Source organism: Neophocaena asiaeorientalis, unplaced genomic scaffold, assembly GCF_003031525.2.
Source record: "Neophocaena asiaeorientalis asiaeorientalis breed wild unplaced genomic scaffold, Neophocaena_asiaeorientalis_V1.1 scaffold7, whole genome shotgun sequence".
In the NCBI taxonomy this organism is placed as follows: Eukaryota; Metazoa; Chordata; class Mammalia; order Artiodactyla; family Phocoenidae; genus Neophocaena; species Neophocaena asiaeorientalis.
In genome coordinates, this window is record NW_020185337.1 from 2,186,210 (window position 1) to 2,206,246 (window position 20,037).

The 20,037-nt window shown below is 39.1% G+C and overlaps 1 protein-coding gene across 1 annotated transcript in view; it reads left to right on the forward strand.

Annotated features, from left to right (window-relative positions):
• The window catches only part of TTC29 (tetratricopeptide repeat domain 29), a 251,030-nt gene that overhangs the window by 127,300 nt on the left and 103,693 nt on the right, over positions 1 to 20,037 (forward strand). The window contains exon 9 of the mRNA XM_024736180.1: positions 18,621 to 18,744. Coding sequence (XP_024591948.1) covers positions 18,621 to 18,744 — 124 coding nt within the window. The remainder of the gene's footprint in view (positions 1 to 18,620; positions 18,745 to 20,037) is intronic.

Here is a 20,037-nt window from a genome sequence, read left to right on the forward strand (position 1 = left end):
TATCACAGTTCCAGTTTCAGTGCTTGTGATTGGTCTTTTCATGTTTTCTATTTTGTCCTGGTTCAGTCATGGAAGGTTGTGCTTTTCTAAGAATTTGTCCATTTCTTCCAGGTTTCCATTTTATTGACATAGAGTTGCTTGTAGTAGTTTCTCATAATCTTTGTATTTCTGCAGTGTCAGTTTCATTTCTAATTCTATTGATTTGAGTCTTCTCCCTTTGTTTCTTGATGAGTCTGGCTAATGGTTTATCAATTTTGCTTATCTTCTCAAAGAACCAGCTTTTATTTATACTGATCTTTGCTATACTTTCCTTCATTTCTTTTTTATTTAGGATCTGATCTTTATGATTTCTTTCCTTCTGTTAACTTTGGGTTTTTTTTGTTCTTCATTTTATAATTGCTTTAGGTGTAAGTTTAGGTTGTTTATTTGAATTTTTTCTCATTTCTTGAAGTAGGATTATATTGCTATAAACTTCCCTCTTAGAGATGCTTTTGCTGCGTCCCATAGAATTTGGGTCATTGTGTTTTCATTGTGATTTGTTTCTAGGTGTTTTTTGATTTCCTCTTTGATTTCTTCAGTGACCTCTTGATTATTAATAGTGTATTGTTTAGCCCCCATGTGTTTGTATTTTTTTAACTTTTTGCCCTGTAATTGATATCTAGTCTCATAGCATTGTGGTCAGAATAGATACTTGATATACTTTCAACTTTCTTAAATACACCAAGGCTTGATTTGTGACCCAAGATATGATCTATCCTGGAGAATGTTCCGTGAGCACTTGAGAAGAAAGTGTACTCTGTTGTTTTTGGATGGAATGTCCTATAAATATCAATTAGGTCCATCTTGTTTAATATATCATTTAAAGCTTCTGTTTCCTTATTTATTTTCATTTTGGATGATCTGTCCATTGGTGAAAGTGGGGTGTTAAAGTCCCCTACTATGGTTGTGTTACTGTCAATTTCCCCTTTTATGGCTGTTAGCATTTGCCTTATGTATTGAGGTGTTCCTATGCTGGGTGCATAAATATTTACAATTGTTATATCTTCTTCTTGGATTGATCCCTTGATCATTATGTAGTGTCCTTCTTTGTCTCTTGTAAGAGTCTTTATGTTAAAGTCTATTTTGTCTGATAAGAGAATTGCTACTCCAGATTTCTTTTGATTCCCATTTGCATGGAATATCTTTTTCCATCCCTCCACTTTCTGTCTGTATGTGTCCCTGAGTCTGAAGTGGGTCTCTTGTAGACAGAATAGACAGCATATATATGGGTCTTGTTTTTGTATCCATTCAGCCAGTCTATGTCTTTTGGTGGGAGCATTTAATCCATTTACATTTAAGGAAATTATTGATATGTATGTTCCTATTACCATTTTCTTAATTGTTTTGGGTTTGTTATTGTAGGTCTTTTCCTTCCTTCTCTTGTCCTTCCTGCCTAGGGAAGTTCTTTTAGCATTTGTCATATAGCTGGTTTGGTGGTGCTGAATTCTCTTAGCTTTTGCATGTCTGCAAAGGTTTTAATTTCTCTGTCAAATCTGAATGAGATCCTTGCTGGGTTGAGAAATCTTGGCTGCAGGTTTTTCCCTTTCATCACTTTAAATATCTCCTGCCAGTCCCTTCTGGCTTGCAAATTTTCTGCTGAAAGATCAGCTGCTAACCTTATGGGGACCCTTGTATGTTATTTGTTGCTTTTCCCTTGCTGCTTTAATATTTTTTCTTTGTATTTAATTTTTGATAGTTTGATTAATATATGTCATGGCATGTTTCTCCTTGGATTTATCCTGTATGGGACTCTCTGTGCTTCCTGGACTTGATTGCCTATTTCCTTTCCCACGTTAGGGAAGTTTTCAACAAAATCTCTAACTATTTTGTCAGACTGTTTCTTTTTCTCTTCTTCTTCTGGGTCCCCTATAATTCGAATGTTGTGCGTTTAATGTTGTCCCAGAGGTCTCTGAGACTGTCCTCAATTCTTTTCATTCTTCATTCTGCTCTGTGGCAGTTATTTGCACTATTGTATCTTCCAGGTCACTATACATTCTTCTGCCTCAGATATTCTGCTATTGATCCCTTCTAGAGAATTTTTAATTTCATTTATTGTGTTGTTCATCATTGTTGGTTTGCTCTTCAATTCTTCTGGGTCCTTGTTAAACGTTTATTGTATTTTCTCCATTCTATTTCCAAGATTTTGGATCATCTTTACTTTCATTATTCCTAATTCTTTTTTCAGGTAGACTGCCTATCTCATTTTCATTTGTTTGGTCTGGTAGGTTTTTACCTTGCTACTTCAACTGCTGTGTACTTCTCTATCTTCTCATTTTGTTTAACTTATTGTGTTTGGGATCTCCTTTTTTCAGGCTGCAGGTTCATAGTTCCCATTGTATTTGATGTGTGCCCCCAGCGGGTGAGGTTGGTTCAGTGGCTTGTGTAGGCTTCCTGGTAGAGGGGACTGGTGCCTCTGCTCTGGTGGGTGGGACTGGATCTTGTCTTTCTGGTGGGCAGGGCCGCGTCCAGTGGTGTGCTTTGGAGTGTTTCTGAACTTAGTATGATTTTAGGCAGCCTCTCTGCTAATGGGTAGGATTGTGTTCCTATCTTGCTAGTTGTTTGGCATGAGGTGTCTAGCAGTGGAGCTTGCTAGCCATTGGGTATAGCTGGGTCTTAGCATTGAGATTGAGATCTCTGGGAGAGCTCTCACCAATTGATATTACATGGGGCCAGGAAGTCTCTGGTGGTCCAATGTGCTGGACTTGGCTCTCCCTCCTCATAAGCTCAGGCCTGACACGTGGCCGGGGCACCAAGACTCTTTCAGCCACATGACTCAGAAGAAAAGGAAGGAAAAGAAGGAAGAAAAATATAATAAATAAATATAAATAATAAATTTTTAAAATAATAAAAAATTTTTTTTAATTTAAGTTTTTTTTAAAAAGAAGAGAGCAACCAAACCAATGAACAAATCCACCAATAATAGCAAGCACTAAAATGTAAACTAAGATAAACATAAAACTCAGAAACAAATCAGTTGCAGACAGCAAGCCCTAGTCTACAGTTGCTCCCAAAATCCACCACCTCATTTTTGGGAGCATTCATTGTCTCTGCAGGTATTCCACAGATGCAGCATTCATCAAGTTGATTGTGGGAATTTAATCTGCTGCTCCTGAGGGTACATGGAGAAATTTCCCTTTCTCTTCTTTGTTCACACAGCTCTTGGGGTTCAGCCTCAGTTTTGGCCCCACCTCTGCGTGTGGGTCATCTTCAGGTGTCTGTTCCCCACCCAGACAGGTGAGGGTTAAAGCAGAGGCTGATTAGAGCTCTCTTGCTCTCTCAGGCTGGGGAGAGGGAGGGGTACTGTAGTCATAATTGGAATGCAGGGCTAGCCTCCAGTGTCAGAGGCCCAAGTGACATTGCAACAGCCTGTGGTGTGCCAGGTATTCTCCCAGGGAAGTTGTGCCTGGATTTCAGGACTCTGGCAGTGGCAGTCTGCACAGGCTCCTGGAGGTGGGGGTGGGGAGGAGGGGGGGGGTGGGTAGTAACCTGTGCTTGCACACAGGATTCTTCGTGGCAGTGGCAGCAGCATTAGCATTTCATGACCATCTCTGGGGTCCAAGCTGATAGCCGCAGCTCACACCCATCTCTGGAGCTTGCTTAGGCGGTGCTCTGCCTTCTGTGGGCATACAGGGAAGGAATCCCCTCTCCTGTGCACCCCGAAACAATGATCTCTTGCCTCTTCGGCAGGTCCAGACTTTTTACCTGACTCCCTCCCAGCTAGTTGTGATGCACTAGCCCCCTTCAGGCTGTCTTCACACAGCCAACCAACCCCAGTCCGCTTCCTGTGGTCTGACCTCCGAAGCCTGAGCCTCAGCTGTCAGCCTCCACCCACCCTGGCTGGTGAGGAGACAAGCGTCTCAGACTGGTGAGTGCTGGTCAGCACCGATCCTCTCTGTGGGAATCTCTCTGCTTTGCCCTCTTCACCCCTGTGCTGCACTCTCCTCCATGGCTCTGAAGCTTGCCCCCCCACTCACACCCTGTCTCTGCCAGTGTAGTGGCTCCCTAGTGTGTGGAAACTTTTCCTCCTTCACAGCTGCCTCCCAGAGGTGCAAGTCAGTTCCTATTCTTTTGTCTCTGTTTTTCCTTTTTTCTTTTGCCCTACCCAAGTAAGTGGGGATTTTCTTGCCTTTTGGGAAGTCTGAGGTCTTCCGCCAGTGTTCAGTAGGTGTTCTGTAGGAGTTGTTCCACATGTAGGTGTATTTTTGATGTATTTGTGGGGAGGAAGGTGATCTCCACATCTTACTCCTCCACCATCTTGAAGGTCCCCCTAAGTATTTTATTTTTTGATGTGACTTTAAAAGGGATTTTTTTTAACTTTTACTTTCTGATATTTCATTGTTATTGTAAAGAAATGCAACAGATTTCTGTATGTTAATCTTGTATCCTGCTACCTTTCTGAATTTGTTCATCAGTTCTAGTAGTTTTTATGTGGAGTCTTTAGGGTTTTCTACATAAAGTAACATGTTATCTGCATATATTGACAATTTTACCTCTTCCCTTCCAATCTGGATACTTTTAATTTCTTTTTCTTGTCTGATTGCTGTGGCTAGGATTTCTAATAGTATGTTGAACAGAAGTGGTGAGAGTGGGCATTCTTGTCTTGTTCCAGATTTTAGCAGTAAGGCTTTCAGCTTTTTATTGTTGAGTATTATGTTGGCTGTGGGTTTGTCATAAATAGCTTTTATTATGTTGAGATATGTTCCCTCTATACCCACTTTGGTAACACTTTTTATCATGAATGGATGTTGAATTTTATCAAATGCTTTCTGCATCTATTGAGGTGATCATGTGGTTTTTGTCTTTTTTTTTGGTTGATATGGTGTATCACATTGATTGATTTGCATATGTTAAACAATCCTTGTGACCATGGGAGGAATCCACCTTGATCATGATGTTTGACCTTTTTTATGTGTTGTTGGATTTGGTTTTCTAATATTTTGTTAAGAATCTTTGCATCTTATTCATCAAAGATATGACCTGTAATTTTCTTTTTTGGTAGTGTCTTTATGGTATCAGGCTTCATAGAATGACTTTGGTATCAGGCTTCATAGAATGACTTTGAGAGTGTCCTCTCCTTCCAATATTTTGGAAGAGGTTGAGAAGAATTGGTATGAGTTCTTTGTATGTTTGGGTAGAATTCCCCAGTGAAGCCATCTGGTCCTGGACTTTTGTTTGCAGGGAGTTTGTTTCATTTTGTTTTACAGATTCTATTTCACTTCTAGTGATCAGTCTGTTCAAAATATCTATTTCTTCTTGATTCAGTTTTGGTGGGCTGTATGCTTCTAGAAACCTGTTCATTTTTTCTAGGTTGTCTAATTTGCTGGCATATAATTGTTCATAGTATTCTTTTACGTTTTTTTGTATTTCTGTGGTGTCAGTTGTTATTTCACCTCTTTCATTCTTATTTTGTTTATTTGGGTCCTCTCTGCAGGACTGGAGCACTCTCACTGTGAGAGGAGCCACTGAGTATTCCTCCACAGGAGCTTCCCACCAGGAAGTGTGCTCTGTGGTGTTGCCTGTCATCTGCTGTGTGGGTTCACAAAGTACGCTGTTTTGGACACTGCCCTCAGCAATGCCTCAACTGTGGAATGCAGGCAGTCAGCCTTGGTGTCCCTCAGGCACTGTGTTCACAAACCCACCAGTGCAGATTTGTAGTCACAGATCCACTGAAGTCACGTACCAGGACCACAGCAGTCACGCACCTGGACATGCCATGGGACCTATGGAAGCAGCCTAGACCCTTGCCCTGTCTCCATGTGTGTGCACCCACAAAGCCCACATCTTCTAACTCTGGATCTGCCCCAGACACGGGAGCACATGTAATCTACTTGGGTGACCCACAGGCACTGAGTTTATAAAGCCAGCGGTGGCAGCAGTGGCATAAATCCACAGATCACACAACCACAAGGAGAGGACTCAGATTTCAGCCCTGCTTCCATAGTGGCATGGCCCATGGAGATTGGCTCTGATTTCAGCCCAGCCTCCATGTGTGGGCAACCTGCTTGCATGCTCCCAGAGCTCATAGAGGTGGAGCCACACCAGCTGTGAGCCCTCCAAGAATGAGGCTACTATAGTGTGGGCTCTGCCCCTCCCTTCATGTACCTGTTAACAGTGGTATTTCACTTTTATGGAGGGCCCAGGCTCCTTCTGCATACACCCCCCCAGTTGCAGCCTGTCCCACACGCTATCCCCTTCAGGCTGTCTCTGTGAAGCCAACCCCAGTCCTCTCCCTGGGTCTGTCTTCTGAAGCCTGAGTTTCAGCACCCAGCCCCTGTGCACACCAGCAAATGTACACATTGGGCTGGGGAGTGCAGTGAGGTGACACGGACTATCTGTGTAGGTCTCTCTGTTCTGCCTGCTGCACTTTTCTCTGAACGTCTGAAGTTCCCTTCCTGTCCCAGCTGATCTTCTCACCCATGAAGGAGGCTTCCCAGGGTGAGGGAACCTTCCCTCTTTCACAGCTCCCTCCCAGGGTCACAGGTCCTGTCACAATTCCTATTTTTCTCTTTTTTTTCTTTCATCCTGCATGGTTACATGGTGATCTTTCTTTCAATTTTGACTGTCTGAGATCTTGTGCCAGCATTCAGTAGGTATTCTGTCAGAATTTTTCCACATGTAGAAGTATTTTTGGTGTATTTGTGGGAGGAGGTGAGCTCCAAGTCCTTCTATTCCACCATGTTGATTGGAGCCCTTCGGATCCAGCTATGTTTGATATATCATGAAGTAGGGTATGTTTCTGGTAGGAATGGGGACGATTATATCCCAACACTCTCAACAATCTAGCAACCTGCCTTGGGGCAAACATATAATGGGCAAGAAAATGTATCGCCATCTCACTTTTATACCAAATGAAGTGAATTCCACTTGTAAGAATTCCCATCTACTAAAATACCAGTGAAGTCATCAATGATTTGTATGGTAGGCATGGGTTCTTAATTGTATAATGTTATGTAATGCACAAAAGAGTACAGGAAAAGCTTCCTCTGAGGTCATAAGGAAATAGTGTCCCAAGGCCACCGCAGGATTTCCAATCCAAATCTGCCATTTTGGGCTTCCCTGGTGGCACAGTGGTTGAGAGTCTGCCTGCCGATGCAGGGGACACAGGTTCGTGCCCCGGTCCGGGAGGATCCCACATGCCACGGAGCGGCTGGGCCCCTGAGCCATGGCCGCTGGGCCTGTGCGTCCGGAGCCTGTGCTCCGCAACGGGAGAGGCCACAGCGGTGAGAGGCCCGCGTACCACAAAAAAAAAAAAAAAAAAAAATCTGCCACTTTGCTGCACTGTTGCTGTATTTGGAGGCGCCCTCAGGGGAGTGTAAACCTCAGCATGTTCTTTCACCATTTGTGCATGCTAACTCAGAAACGTATGTTTCAAAACCAAAAATTCTATATACAGGTAGGCAACAGCACCCTAGATATCTGATAAGCCTTATTAAATTGAGTCCACTAATTACTAGAAGTATTTTGATATACATTTTGTGGTCATTTTTCGAATATTTCACTTCAAGGGCTTGGTGTTCTTTGACACACGCACACACACACAAATGCACGCACACCCACATAGATCCCTTTCATCATCCTACACGGTCCCCAGATTAGCAGTGACATGCAAGAAAAGGAGCACAACCAAAATAGGGGAAATTATTGTGGTGGTGACTGAAAACTAAATCAAGCTGCATATGAAGCTTAGCATCACCTCTAAACCTCTCTCTCCTACCCTGTGCAATTGTACAAGTTTCGCTAATGGGAGCCTATCTCTATAAACATATTTTATCTCTTTAAAGGAAATGGAAGAGGATAGCCATGTCTAGGATAAGTGTGTGTTTAAGGCCATCAGCAGAGCATGCATGAAAGGTGAATCAGCTGTAATGCTGGAAGCTTCTAAAATGGTTATCAGAATTTACACTAAGCCTTCAATTGAAAAACATGCCACATTCCCTCAAGACTCAGGACTTGGTGATACAGTTGCCCATTTGGTAAGGCTAGGCTCAGCCCTGGCATTAGGGTTATCGATGAAGGTTTCAATAGTGAGCAGGGTTTTTTATTTTTGCTATTGGTCTGAATTATATTAATTGCACAAGGGTTTAAGTAGCATAACAGAAAGATAAGGGTTTACAATGTCTTTTCCCCTCCACCTTGAATACTGGTGAAAAAAAAAAGTTGGTATTCTAAAATGAGAAAAATTGCCTATGACACAGCTATAAAAGCCAGAATTATGGTCCATAAAACAAAGAGATAGTGAGTTGAGAAATTACCAAGTAAATATTATTATTACATAGATAAACAATTTGAGTAAATACAGAGGGAAAAATCCTTATTTTCCTTATGGCATTCTTTTTTTTGCCTCATTTACTGAAATGCTACAACTCTCCAAGTAATCAGGATGACTTTTAAAAAGAATCTAGGGGGAAAATCACAAAACCGAGAGTCATTCAAGACATACTGGTCACAACTAGCCCATCTCTGGGTTTATTCCTTACCAACTGTTAAATTTTCTTGCAAACTCGGGTTAAATTATTTCCTAGAAAATTTTCCACAGTGGAGATCTTTAAATCAATCAGTACAAAGTTTCAAGTGTGAAAATTACCCTTTCTGTTATAGCTGAAAATTAATTTCTTCTTGCTTGAGAGAAATGACATGCCCTAGTAATTTTCATACATTCTTTAAAATGGAGCATCCAGGCTTCGATGTGAAATTTCCTAAAACTGACCCCCCAAAATACATCAAAACATTTCTATTAATTCATGAAATTACAAATAGCTTTTTACATTTTCTCCTGTCACTGATTCCATTTGCCTTATTACTTTCATCCATGGCCCACAAACTTGGTGGCACAATCAACAAACCCCTCAGTGGCTGTTTCATCTCTGCTCTATTTGATTTCTTCTCTCTGAGTAAATGATTAAGTTTTCATGCATTGGTTCAACCAAAATCTATGTTCACTCAACCACATCCTTTATTGATTACTTCTACTGCAAACAGTAGGCCAAGTGTGATATACATAATTGGACAGTTGTCAGGGGATGTGGGTGTTAACAGTCCTGTTTTCCCAGTTGGAAACTGGAATCACCTTGATACACAAATATTCTGCACTGTTTCATTCTCATTCTTTGGACCGAGGAGTCCTGTTCCTCAGAATATATGTTTTTAACTCTCTAAGGTCTGGTTGAATGAATTTAATGATTATACCATATAATATGCTGTTCAAGTTGCACCTGTGCACTGCGTATAGAAAACTGGAATTAATATTTGTCTAACATTTTAACCCTGTCCTTTAACTTATACAAATAATCTGTAGCTTTTCTGTAAGAAAATATTTGATTCTTCCCCTTCCAAAGAAAGACTGGTTTCTAAATCTATTGCTAACTTTTAAATTTGGAAATCCTTTAAGCAGCATATAATGTTTATATTTCAGATGCTATATTAACAACTTTCCTGGCTATAGCACTGTACATTCACTGAGTGGGGCATATAATTTATAATAGGAAGCCTTTCTCTCTAGCATTATTTGTTAGAACAAGTTCCAGATCATTCTGGATGTTTTGGAGATCTGTTGCTCCTTTGTGAGAAAAACAACTTGACTCACCCAGCGATAGTTATTTATTTATTTATGCTGTTGTGTTTCTTGTTCACTGAACTCGTTTTTTGGTTTGTGTATGTTGTGATTTAACAATCCTCAGCCAGCCAAACCTAATCCAAAATGTTCTTCCATCAAAGATAGATCAGCTTTTATAACACATATATATGGAATCTAAAAAAAACCCAAAATGGTTCCGATGAACCTAGGGGCAGGACAGGAATAAAGACGCAGACGTAGAGAATGGACTTGAGGACATGGGGAGAGGGAAGGGTAAGCTGGGACGAAGTGAGAGAGTGGCATGGACATATATGCACTACCAAATGTAAAACAGATAGCTAGCTAGTGGGAAGCAGCCGCAGAGCACAGGGAGATCAGCTCGGTGCTTTGTGACGGCCTAGAGGGGTGGGATAGGGAGGGTGAGAGGGAGACACAAGAGGGAGGGGATATGGGGATATATGGATACATATAGCTGATTCACTTTGTTATACAGCAGAAACTAACACAACATTGTAGAACAATTATACTCCAATAAAGATGTTAAAAAAAATTTAAAGAAGATGTTAAAAAAATAGATCAGCTTTTAGAAACATGAACATGAATAAGCTTCAGTGAATCCATTTTTACTGAATAAAAATAGTAATCTTCCCCTACAGTTTTAAAATGCTATGCAAAGTCTCTACTTTTTTCTTATTTCATCAATTTTTTCTTGAATATTACAGTACAAGAAAGATCTTTGAGAGCTAACACTAATATGATAAATTTAGTCCTAGAAATCCACAAGTTTGCTTAAAATTCTAAGTAAAATAACTATTTTATTTATTAATTTTTTATACTCTCGAGCTCTCTCAATACCATTTTAGTTGTTCCACAAAACAAATTTTAAATTAATGAGTGCACCTCTCATGATATTTTACTCCATGTCTGCATTTGAAATATTCCTCAAACAATTCATAATTTTTCTGGAGAATTGAACTATGCCGAAGTGTGGCAGAAGATTATTCATAATGTTATGAAAAAGGTGAGAACAGAATCATAAAAAGCAGTATTCGGGCTTCCCTGGTGGCGCAGTGGTTGAGAGTCCGCCTGCCGATGCAGGGGACACGGGTTCGTGCCCCGGTCCGGGAAGATCCCACATGCCATGGAGCGGCTGGGCCCGTGAGCGATGGCCGCTGAGCCTGCGTGTCCGGAGCCTGTGCTCCGCAACGGGAGAGGCCACAGCAGTGAGAGGCCCGCGTACCGCAAAAAACAAACAAACGAACAAACAAAAAAAGCACGCAAGCAGTATTCACAACTTTGGGAATATAAAATTCCATTCCATTTCTGATATGTAGAGCATTCTTCTACCAATAAGAAAGGAAAAAAGAATGCATTGACAGTACCTGATACTCAAGTAAACAAAAAGTGTTAGTTCTTTGACTGTGTCCCCTAGAAAATAGACATCAAGGCTTTATGTGCCTGTCTTGGAGAATGTGTGTTTAATTCGTTGTATAATGGAAGACTTTCAAACAGTAATGCTTAGCTAAATTGACTTTTCTATCAGCTGGTGGCAGATAATACCAAGTAGAGAGCTATGGATATGATAGCTTTTTATTTCACTGAGAGGTAATAGTAATAACTAGCTGTCATTTATTGAATTGTTACTATGTGCCAGGTTATATATATATGTAGCTTTTCATTTCACAGTAACTTATGGCCGTTTTTAAAATGAGGAAACAAACAAAAAAAAAATAAGGAAACAAGCTGAGAAAGAGTGCAGATGTCATCAAACTTATTCATCTAAGAGGCCAAACTGGGATTCAAGCTTAGATCTTTCTAATATCCACCATAGCACACATAGTGATTTTAAAGCAATTTAATTTATTTTCACAAACATACCACAGCTTATCTATGAAAATAAATGTTGTTCTCATCAAATCTTGGGAGATTATACAACGTTATACCTCTAATCCTGCCACTACCTGCTTAAAATCAAACTCTTTTGAAATACTTTCTGAGCTGTCACATATCCTTTTGAATAGCTCCTATAGCCACACATCACTGATTGAGAGGTAGGCTTGATCTTTGAAAACAGCCAAAAGGATCTAGAGACACGTTTAGATAACACAGAAAATAATCTTTCTGGGTAATCCCATTTTTAGAACAAAATACATTAAATTACTTGTGAACACTTTATACCGCTATACTATAAAAGGGTTTCCTGATGATTAATTCCCAGAATGCCATCATTCTCATCATTAGATGACATCACTTGGAGGGAACTGTCTTCCTTTGCATGCCTTGTATGTCTGGACAATTGGAAATATGGATGTGAAGTACAGGGGGAAATCAGGGCTAGAAATATAGATGTGCCAGGCATGTACATATAGGAATTAGAACATACTGTAGCAGTATATGAAATTGCCCATAGAAGCATTTAATGGAGGGGAGAGAAAGGCCTTGGACAGAACCCTGCAAACAGCCAACTTTGGGTAAACAGAGACCTCAGCGTCAGTAAGATACTGAGAAAATGAGAGATATAGGAAAAATGAGAGAATAAGAGACTGACTGGGAGTGCTAGGCACTAGACAGGGAGAAACATTTGGAGAAAGATGGATGGTTAACAGCAGTGACCCCCAATCTGTGCTGAAGGCCTGGGTAAGGGTGGAAGAGGAAGAAAGATGGAATGGAGCAAAGAGCCTGTGACTCTCTAAGCACACTAAACCTTTTATGCAGTTCAAAGATACCTCCCACAATGCATATTACAATTTTTCAAATTTCTATTGATGCTTTGAGATCCCCATTGTATTCACTAGATCTGGCTCCATATCCTTTTGGCTCCCTTTTAAGACCAAATTTACCCCACAAACACTAGACCTGCTCTTGCGAAGATATTCAAATGAATGTGCTCCGGGTTTCAAAGCACTACAGACAGTTCATAGTATTCATCACAGTTAATCCCGCATATGAATGTATAAATTAATCTCTCCAAACAGTGAAACTGTTTAGTGGCAGGAACCATATTCCCCAGTCATGACAACATTCTAGGGTGTTTGATAGTCTCTCAAAGATGTTCCCAAAATAAAAAGATGTTCTTTTTTTTTTTTCTCTTTTCTTTTTTGCGGTACACTGGCCTCTCACTGCTGTGGCCTCTCCCGCTGCAGAGCACAGGCTCCGGACGCGCAGGCTCAACGGCCATGGCCCACGGGCCCAGCCGCTCCGCGCCATGTGGAACCCTCCCGGACCGGGGCACGAACCCGTGTCCCCTGCATCGGCACGCGGACTCCCAACCACTGTGCCACCAGGGAAGCCCTAAAAAGATGTTCTTGATGTTACTGAAATATCCAGGATACAGGAGTTTACAGTCATGGTCTCCAAATATCCAATGACAGGTTCTCCAATGACTTACCTGGAAGCTTAACTTTTATGTGTACTACATAAGTATTATGTGTACTACATATGTACTACATAAGCATAACTTTTATAACTTTTATGTGTACTACATAAGTACACATAACTTTTATGTGTACTACATAAGCTTACCTGGAAGCTTAACTTTTATGTGTACTACATAAGTATTATGTGTACTACATAAGTATTATGATTCAGAAACATATGAAGGCCTAATACATGCCAAGCGTTTCTTTATTCAGAAACATATGAAGGCCTAATACATGCCAAGCACTCTGCTAGAACCTGTATGTCTTTCTAAGCATTTTGTCACTTGTATAGGTGATTTTAGTGATACCTGAGATTTCACCACTGAGGGATACTTGCAAGGACAAAAGTATTATGTAATACATAAGTATTTCCCTTCTCAAATTTTCGACTGTTTCTTTATTCAGAAACATATGAAGGCCTAATACATGCCAAGCACTCTGCTAGAACCTGTATGTCTTTCTAAGCATTTTGTCACTTGTATAGGTGATTTTAGTGGAACCTGAGATTTCACCACTGAGGGATACTTGCAAGGACAAACTACCATTCAGCTTTTATAAACTTTTTTTTTTTCATCTTAATGACAGCACTGTTATTTTGTTGTAATTCCTTCCAGTATTTTTCCCCAGTGTTTGTTATTTAGATGTTTGCAAACATATTTAGTAAAATTTGAGTCATGATTTTTAACTGAACATGTATTAAGATTTTTATTTGCAGGTGGATGAATTTCTTCAGAAAAAAATATTTTAGGCCACTAACCACTGCGTTGTTAGAATCAGTTTACATAACCATTCTTTGACACCTATTTTGATTCCACTTGTTTGCAGACTAATGCAGTGGTGAATATCATTCCCCTTCTATTTAAAACAACATCCATTAGGACAGATTTCCACATGTCTGATCGCAGAGCCCAATGATACAAACATTTATAATAGCTCCTCAGGTGTGTTAACTGATACTTTCCTATTCATTATTATTATTTATTATTATTCCCATTTGCTGGTTTACCAGATGCTTCCAGAGATATACAAGAATGCCAATTTCATTACACTGTTGCCAGCACTAGGTATTTCCACTAAATACATTTTAATGTTAGTTTAATAGGCAAAAGGGACCTGCTGCCTGTTTTCACTTCCATTCCTTTGTGGAACAGTCAGGTGGAATATTCCAGTCCCCTGGAGAGGGCAGAAGCATTACATCTCCAAGGAGACCTCCCCCATAGCCTCTGCTCCCCTCCCCAGCTCCTGCAGGAAGCTGCCCCTGGCCTCTCGCCGTTGGAACAGGCTTCCTGTCCGTGAATCAGTCCCAGCGTCACGCATGTGCCTTTGTCACGGCACGTTTGTTCCACGGTCCGCTTCGTCACAAGGCTGCCTATGCCCTTTCTCTGTCCTTGCCAGAGACCCAGCTCTGGGGATAGAAACTTTTTAAAGGTTTTATCCTTTTAAATAACCATACAATTCACCCCTCTTTTTTTGACATTTAAAGACTAATTTTATTAAGTGCTTAGTATAGATCAAAGACTGTGGACTAATGATATGCAGTTTTTCCTCAGAGCTGCTGTGTTTATTTCCATACAGGTTATAGAATAATAGCACTTAGACAAAATATTTCATTTCAGTCAGTGTTTCACGGCAGTTTGACATTTTTTCCAAGTTAAATATGAGTTCTAATCTTAGATAATTCTTCCTTGGTTATAAGCATAATTTTCCAACTCATTTTATTTGATTTTGTAAAACAGCCAAGCAAATTTAATTTTCCCAATAGTGATGCTAACATATGCACCTCATTCATGGGATTATTTTATGAAAATTCTAAATGTATGAAAATGTTTTTGCATGAACTTATTTATTCCGTATACTGACCATTTCTGGTGTGACAAATCTCAAGTTCTTACCACTAAAAACCAAATATTACCTTTTATCTTACTTCTTAGTGCTTTTCCAACTATTTATTGCATATGGTAATGCTCATTGATTATTGATTATAGATATTCTTGGAAAAAATGATTCTGTGGTGAGTTCTAGTTGCTCAGAGATTTGGGTGAATGTTAACTTTTCCTGTTTTAACTGCAACCAGGAAAATGAGGGCCATTTCACAAATAAGTGTGAAAGGTTAGAACTGTTAATATTTTGATGCCCAGCATACAAACAGAACAGTGTTGAATATTTGATTGCTTTATGGCTATACACATATGACATAAACACAAACAAAAAATTAGGTAAGTTAATTTTTGCATAAAATTAAATTGAGTCAGTACAGATAGAAATTTATTAGAACTATAAAGTAATTAGACCAGTTTTAGAGTTGTTCAATCTCATATGTCCTAGTCATATCATGTATACACATATAAATTTAATGTGAATTTTAAACTTCCTCGCAAATTTTAATCAAAAATTTACTAACCAATGAACTAACCTAATCCATTATACTGAACGAGTAGCTTTATTTTCACATTTCACCGAATCTAACTTTTTTCTATTGGACTACACACCCTACATACCCAAGGAAGAAAAATATTCTAACTAAACTGTGACATAATATTTTCCTATTGCTTAGAATTTTGATCTTATACTTAATAAAAGAGCTATTTTAGACTCACACATAGGTATTTTTTACGACTCTTGAGAATTCATGTAAAAAGAAAATATAGACAAAGTGAGTTTATTATACTCCTCAAACATTTTCCATTCAAAGTCCAATTTTTCTGAATCACTTTTAAACTCAGAATTGACACTATCTTTTTTTCCTCATCCATATTATCTTTTGTGTCATCAAGAATGTTGGTGCTATGTAGCCTTTCTTAAAATAGTGCCCCAGTACCCCCTCCAGTATTTCTTCCAAGTCATGGACACTCAGTCTGCCAATCTTGAAGCCAGTACTTTCTTATCTTCCAGAATTTCAGTGAAAGGTTTTTAGAAAACAACCAGTCCTCATATTTCTCTCTGAAATTATCCTTTAATAGTTGTTGACAGAAAGATCAAGGCATTGTGATTGCAAGTCATAACCAGAAACATGGACAAATCCAGCAACAGCTATGACTTGACTGCTCTCTGTCTGACAGAGATTATAAGATGCCACCTGTTCTAAGGGATCCTGATTTCAGAAATGTTAAAATATGGGAAAGTAGGTGTTTTAGAATCAGTGAAGTATGTATTAGAGTTGCTAAATTTTTCTATAGTTGCAATAATTTAAAAATTTGTAGCAAAGCTTCTCCATATGCCATATTTGACACCATCCTATCTGGAACTCCTATGAGTAGATCCTTGCCCTATAAACATAAAGAAATGCCCATGCAAGAATCAGCTTAATTGTAAAACAACCTCTTCCTTTCAGAATTTCATCTTGTGATTTATTAAGGGTCGTGGCACAGATGCTCACTGGGAACTGCTGACCTATGAAAGCAAAGAGAGGGAGGTAGTTCTAGGGATTCAGACATGTTCAGGAGTAAGAGTTTTCCCTTTATTATGCTCCATCGAAGAACACAGTTACAGGGGTTTTTGTTATTTTAAAATCTCTAAATTCTGGATTTTGTCACTTTAATAAAACAATTTCAAAAGTTCTGACATGATTTAATAGTGGAATTGCATATCATCTTAGATTCACCATTCTTTTTTAGGGATTGACCAAAAAAAAAAAAGCCAGACATTCAACAGATACTGAATTTCTTCAGCATGCTTAATTTGGAGCCATTATTTTGAAATCGCTTCTTGCTTTGTCCATAACGTTTTAATTCTTTGTGGCTCAGAATCAGCAGTCCTTGAATCAGCAGTCAAATGTCCCTTGAGCAGGACTTTGCCTTCAACTACCTCTGCAAAAGGCAGTCACAGCTTATGATACCTTGGATGGAGCTGTTTTCAAAAATTACTGTTTGTCTCTTTGGTTGCTCAAGGATTTTTCACCTTGGTTCTTAATCTTGTAGGCCCCCAAGTGTTCTTCACATAGGACATCACTACAACTGGCTCCTAGAAGAAAAGAGCCCGTCTCTTTAGACTGGCTTTCAAATGATTAGCTCCTTTAGAGAAATTTTTAGACTCTTTCCACTTCTTATTTTACTGTTTAGCTCTTACTCATATGAAACTAAGATTTGTGTATCTTTGAGGTAGCATTCAGATCATGAGGAACTAATGAGTATTTGGGACTCAGATTTGTAAAATGAGAGCAAAATTCAAATAATAGAAGTTTCTGAATATAATTCCTTGAAATCTTTAAAATGATGTGGCTCTCTTATTTTTTTTGGCCGATGCTCCCCACGTATTATTTATTTGTTTGTTCAATATTCTAGATACAAGTACTTTATTATTTTCTCTTCCAGTTTTATTGAGATGTTATTGACATACAGCACTAATTTTACAGTATAATGATGTACAGTATAATGATCTGACTGACCCCTCTATTCTTTATGAAAGAAAAAACAATAGCCAAACTTGTTTTAGTCATTCTGGGTTATTTGAGCTGTGCTAACAGTCGCCAAAATCTCAGTGACGTATGACAATAAAGCCTTATTTCTTGTTTATTCTTGCCGTTTGCCAGATTCTTGTGCGAGGAACCAGGCTCCTTCCATCTTCAGGCTTTATCTTTCCTTCCTTGAATCCTGGTTAGGAGATTTCAGAATCCTCTGTTTTCATCATATTTGTTCTAATACCTCCAGAAGGTATTATATGAATCGCGTATGACACCCCTCAAAGAACTGGTTTCATTTGCAAAGGAATGTGGAAATTTTCAACCTTTTTAGAGGTTTTATTTTTTCAAAAAAAATAACAGCTTTACTGAGATATAATCCATACACCATACATTTCTCCTTTTAAAGTCTACAATTCAGTAGTTCTTAGTATGCTCACAGAGTTGTGCAGCCATCGCCACTATTTAATTTCAGATAATTTTCTTCACTTCAAAAAGAAACCCACACCCATTAGCAGCCACTCCCAAATTCCCCACCCGCACCCCCATGGCCCCTGGTAACTGTTAACCTACTTCCTGTTTCTGTAGATCTGCCTGTTCTGGACATTTCATGTAGATGGAATCATACAATATGTGGGGTTTTTTGTGTAACTGGCGTCTTTCACTTCGCATATCTTCAAGGTTTATCCATGTCGTAGTATGTATCACTACTGCATTCCTTTTTGTGGCTGAATAATGTTCCACTGTACGAATACAGCACATTTTGCTTCCCAGTCAATTGATAGACATTTGGGTTGTTTCCACTTCTTAGCTATTATTATAGCATTGATATGAACATTCATGTCCAAGTGTTTGTGTTTTCATTTCTCTTGGGTATATACATAGGAGTGGAATTCTTGGGTCATATGGTAACTGTATATTATACTTTTTGAAGAACTGACAAGTTGTTTTTCCAAGCAGCTGCACTATTTTACAATCCTACCAGCAATGCATAAGAGTTTAAAGGCTTAAGTTCTAACTCACTGTATACTCCGTCAAAGACGAGCCACATATTTTTAAAATATACACTTTACATTTCATTATCCTGATAACTGTCTTACACTTTCTAAAGCAAAGACACAAAACAATCTTCTCTTTACTGTGATATTAAATGAGACGACACTCCAGTAGTTTCTTATTTTATTTTTTCTAGCCAAGGACAGATGGCAGAAGCAGTGAAATACTTGAAAAAAATGGTGAAAATTGCAAGAAAAAAATTTCAAAGCCTAGATTTTGTGAGAGCAAGTACAATGCTTGGAGACATCTACAACGAAAAAGTGAGTATAATGTGTTTCTTGCTTATACGGGAGAAATTTGCAGAATTTTAAACTTCTGTTTTTATTTGATCCTCACCTTCGCATAGCATGTTGTACAGAATGGCCCCAGGACTGCAGGACTTAGTCAATGCACAAGGCAGTGACTGGGAAGAGAAATGCCTCTTACTTCTTCCTCTTCCAGGACCTGACCGCCACCTTAGCCCAGTCACCACAATCTGCTAACGCTGATTCCTATCTTCACATCCAAGTCAGAGTCAAGTGATTTGGGATTTGAAGAGCAATTAAAATATGTCAATTCAAAGAAACTTCATTATAACAGTTGGTTCTTATCTGCTGGCACTAACATTCACCTCTCTTGCTACAAATTCTTGTTTTATTAATCCAGCTGTAATGCCTCCATTAGGTCCCTCAAGTGAACAACGGACAATCCCAAGAGTAATTCTGAAGGAAATATGGAAATCTAGCAACAGGTTGCCTATGTGAAAAAAAAAGGGAAAGAAGAGGAAAAAGTCTAAAAGTATCTCATTCAGGGGCTATTACTGGTGAAACGCATTCATCATAATGGACTTCTGGTTTATTTTCTCCTGACTTTATCTTTTATTACGCAGATTCTCCTTTAGAAGCAGTATGAAAAAGGCTTGTTTCTCCAGTTATAATTGCAGCTTTGATCACGAGTAGGATCTATCATTTTTGAGGGTAGTGACATTCTCACGCTGTGTTGATACACCTTGTCTGAATCTTTTTGAGAGACTGTGTATATAGTAATGAAAAGTACTAACTCTGAGACCATACTGGAGTAAAAGCCCAGTTTTTTCCCTAATAAGATCTGTGACCTGAGACAAGCTACTTACCTTCTAAACACTTCAATTTTCTCACCTCATAAGGCTGCTGTGAATGTTGACTTAATATATGGAAGGCACTTACAAAAGTACTTGGCAGGGGAAGCAAGTGCCATCTATATAAAGCAGTACAGCCATTCTTAATCTCCATATCCTTATGTGATACCACACAATTCCCCTTTTCCCGAGGCTCAGAGGGTTTGAGTAACCTACGCCAGGTCTCCAAGCTTCCAGGCAGCAGTGGTATTCAAACTCATACCCTGAACCACTATAGTCCTTTATTTGCCATATAATTGATTTTGATTATTTCAGAATTATTTAGGCTTTTTTAAAATTTAATTTTATTTGTTTTTTTATACAGCAGATTCTTATTAGTCATCAATTTTATACACATCAGTGTATACATGTCAATCCCAGTCGCCCAATTCAGCACCCCACCATCTCCAGACCCCCA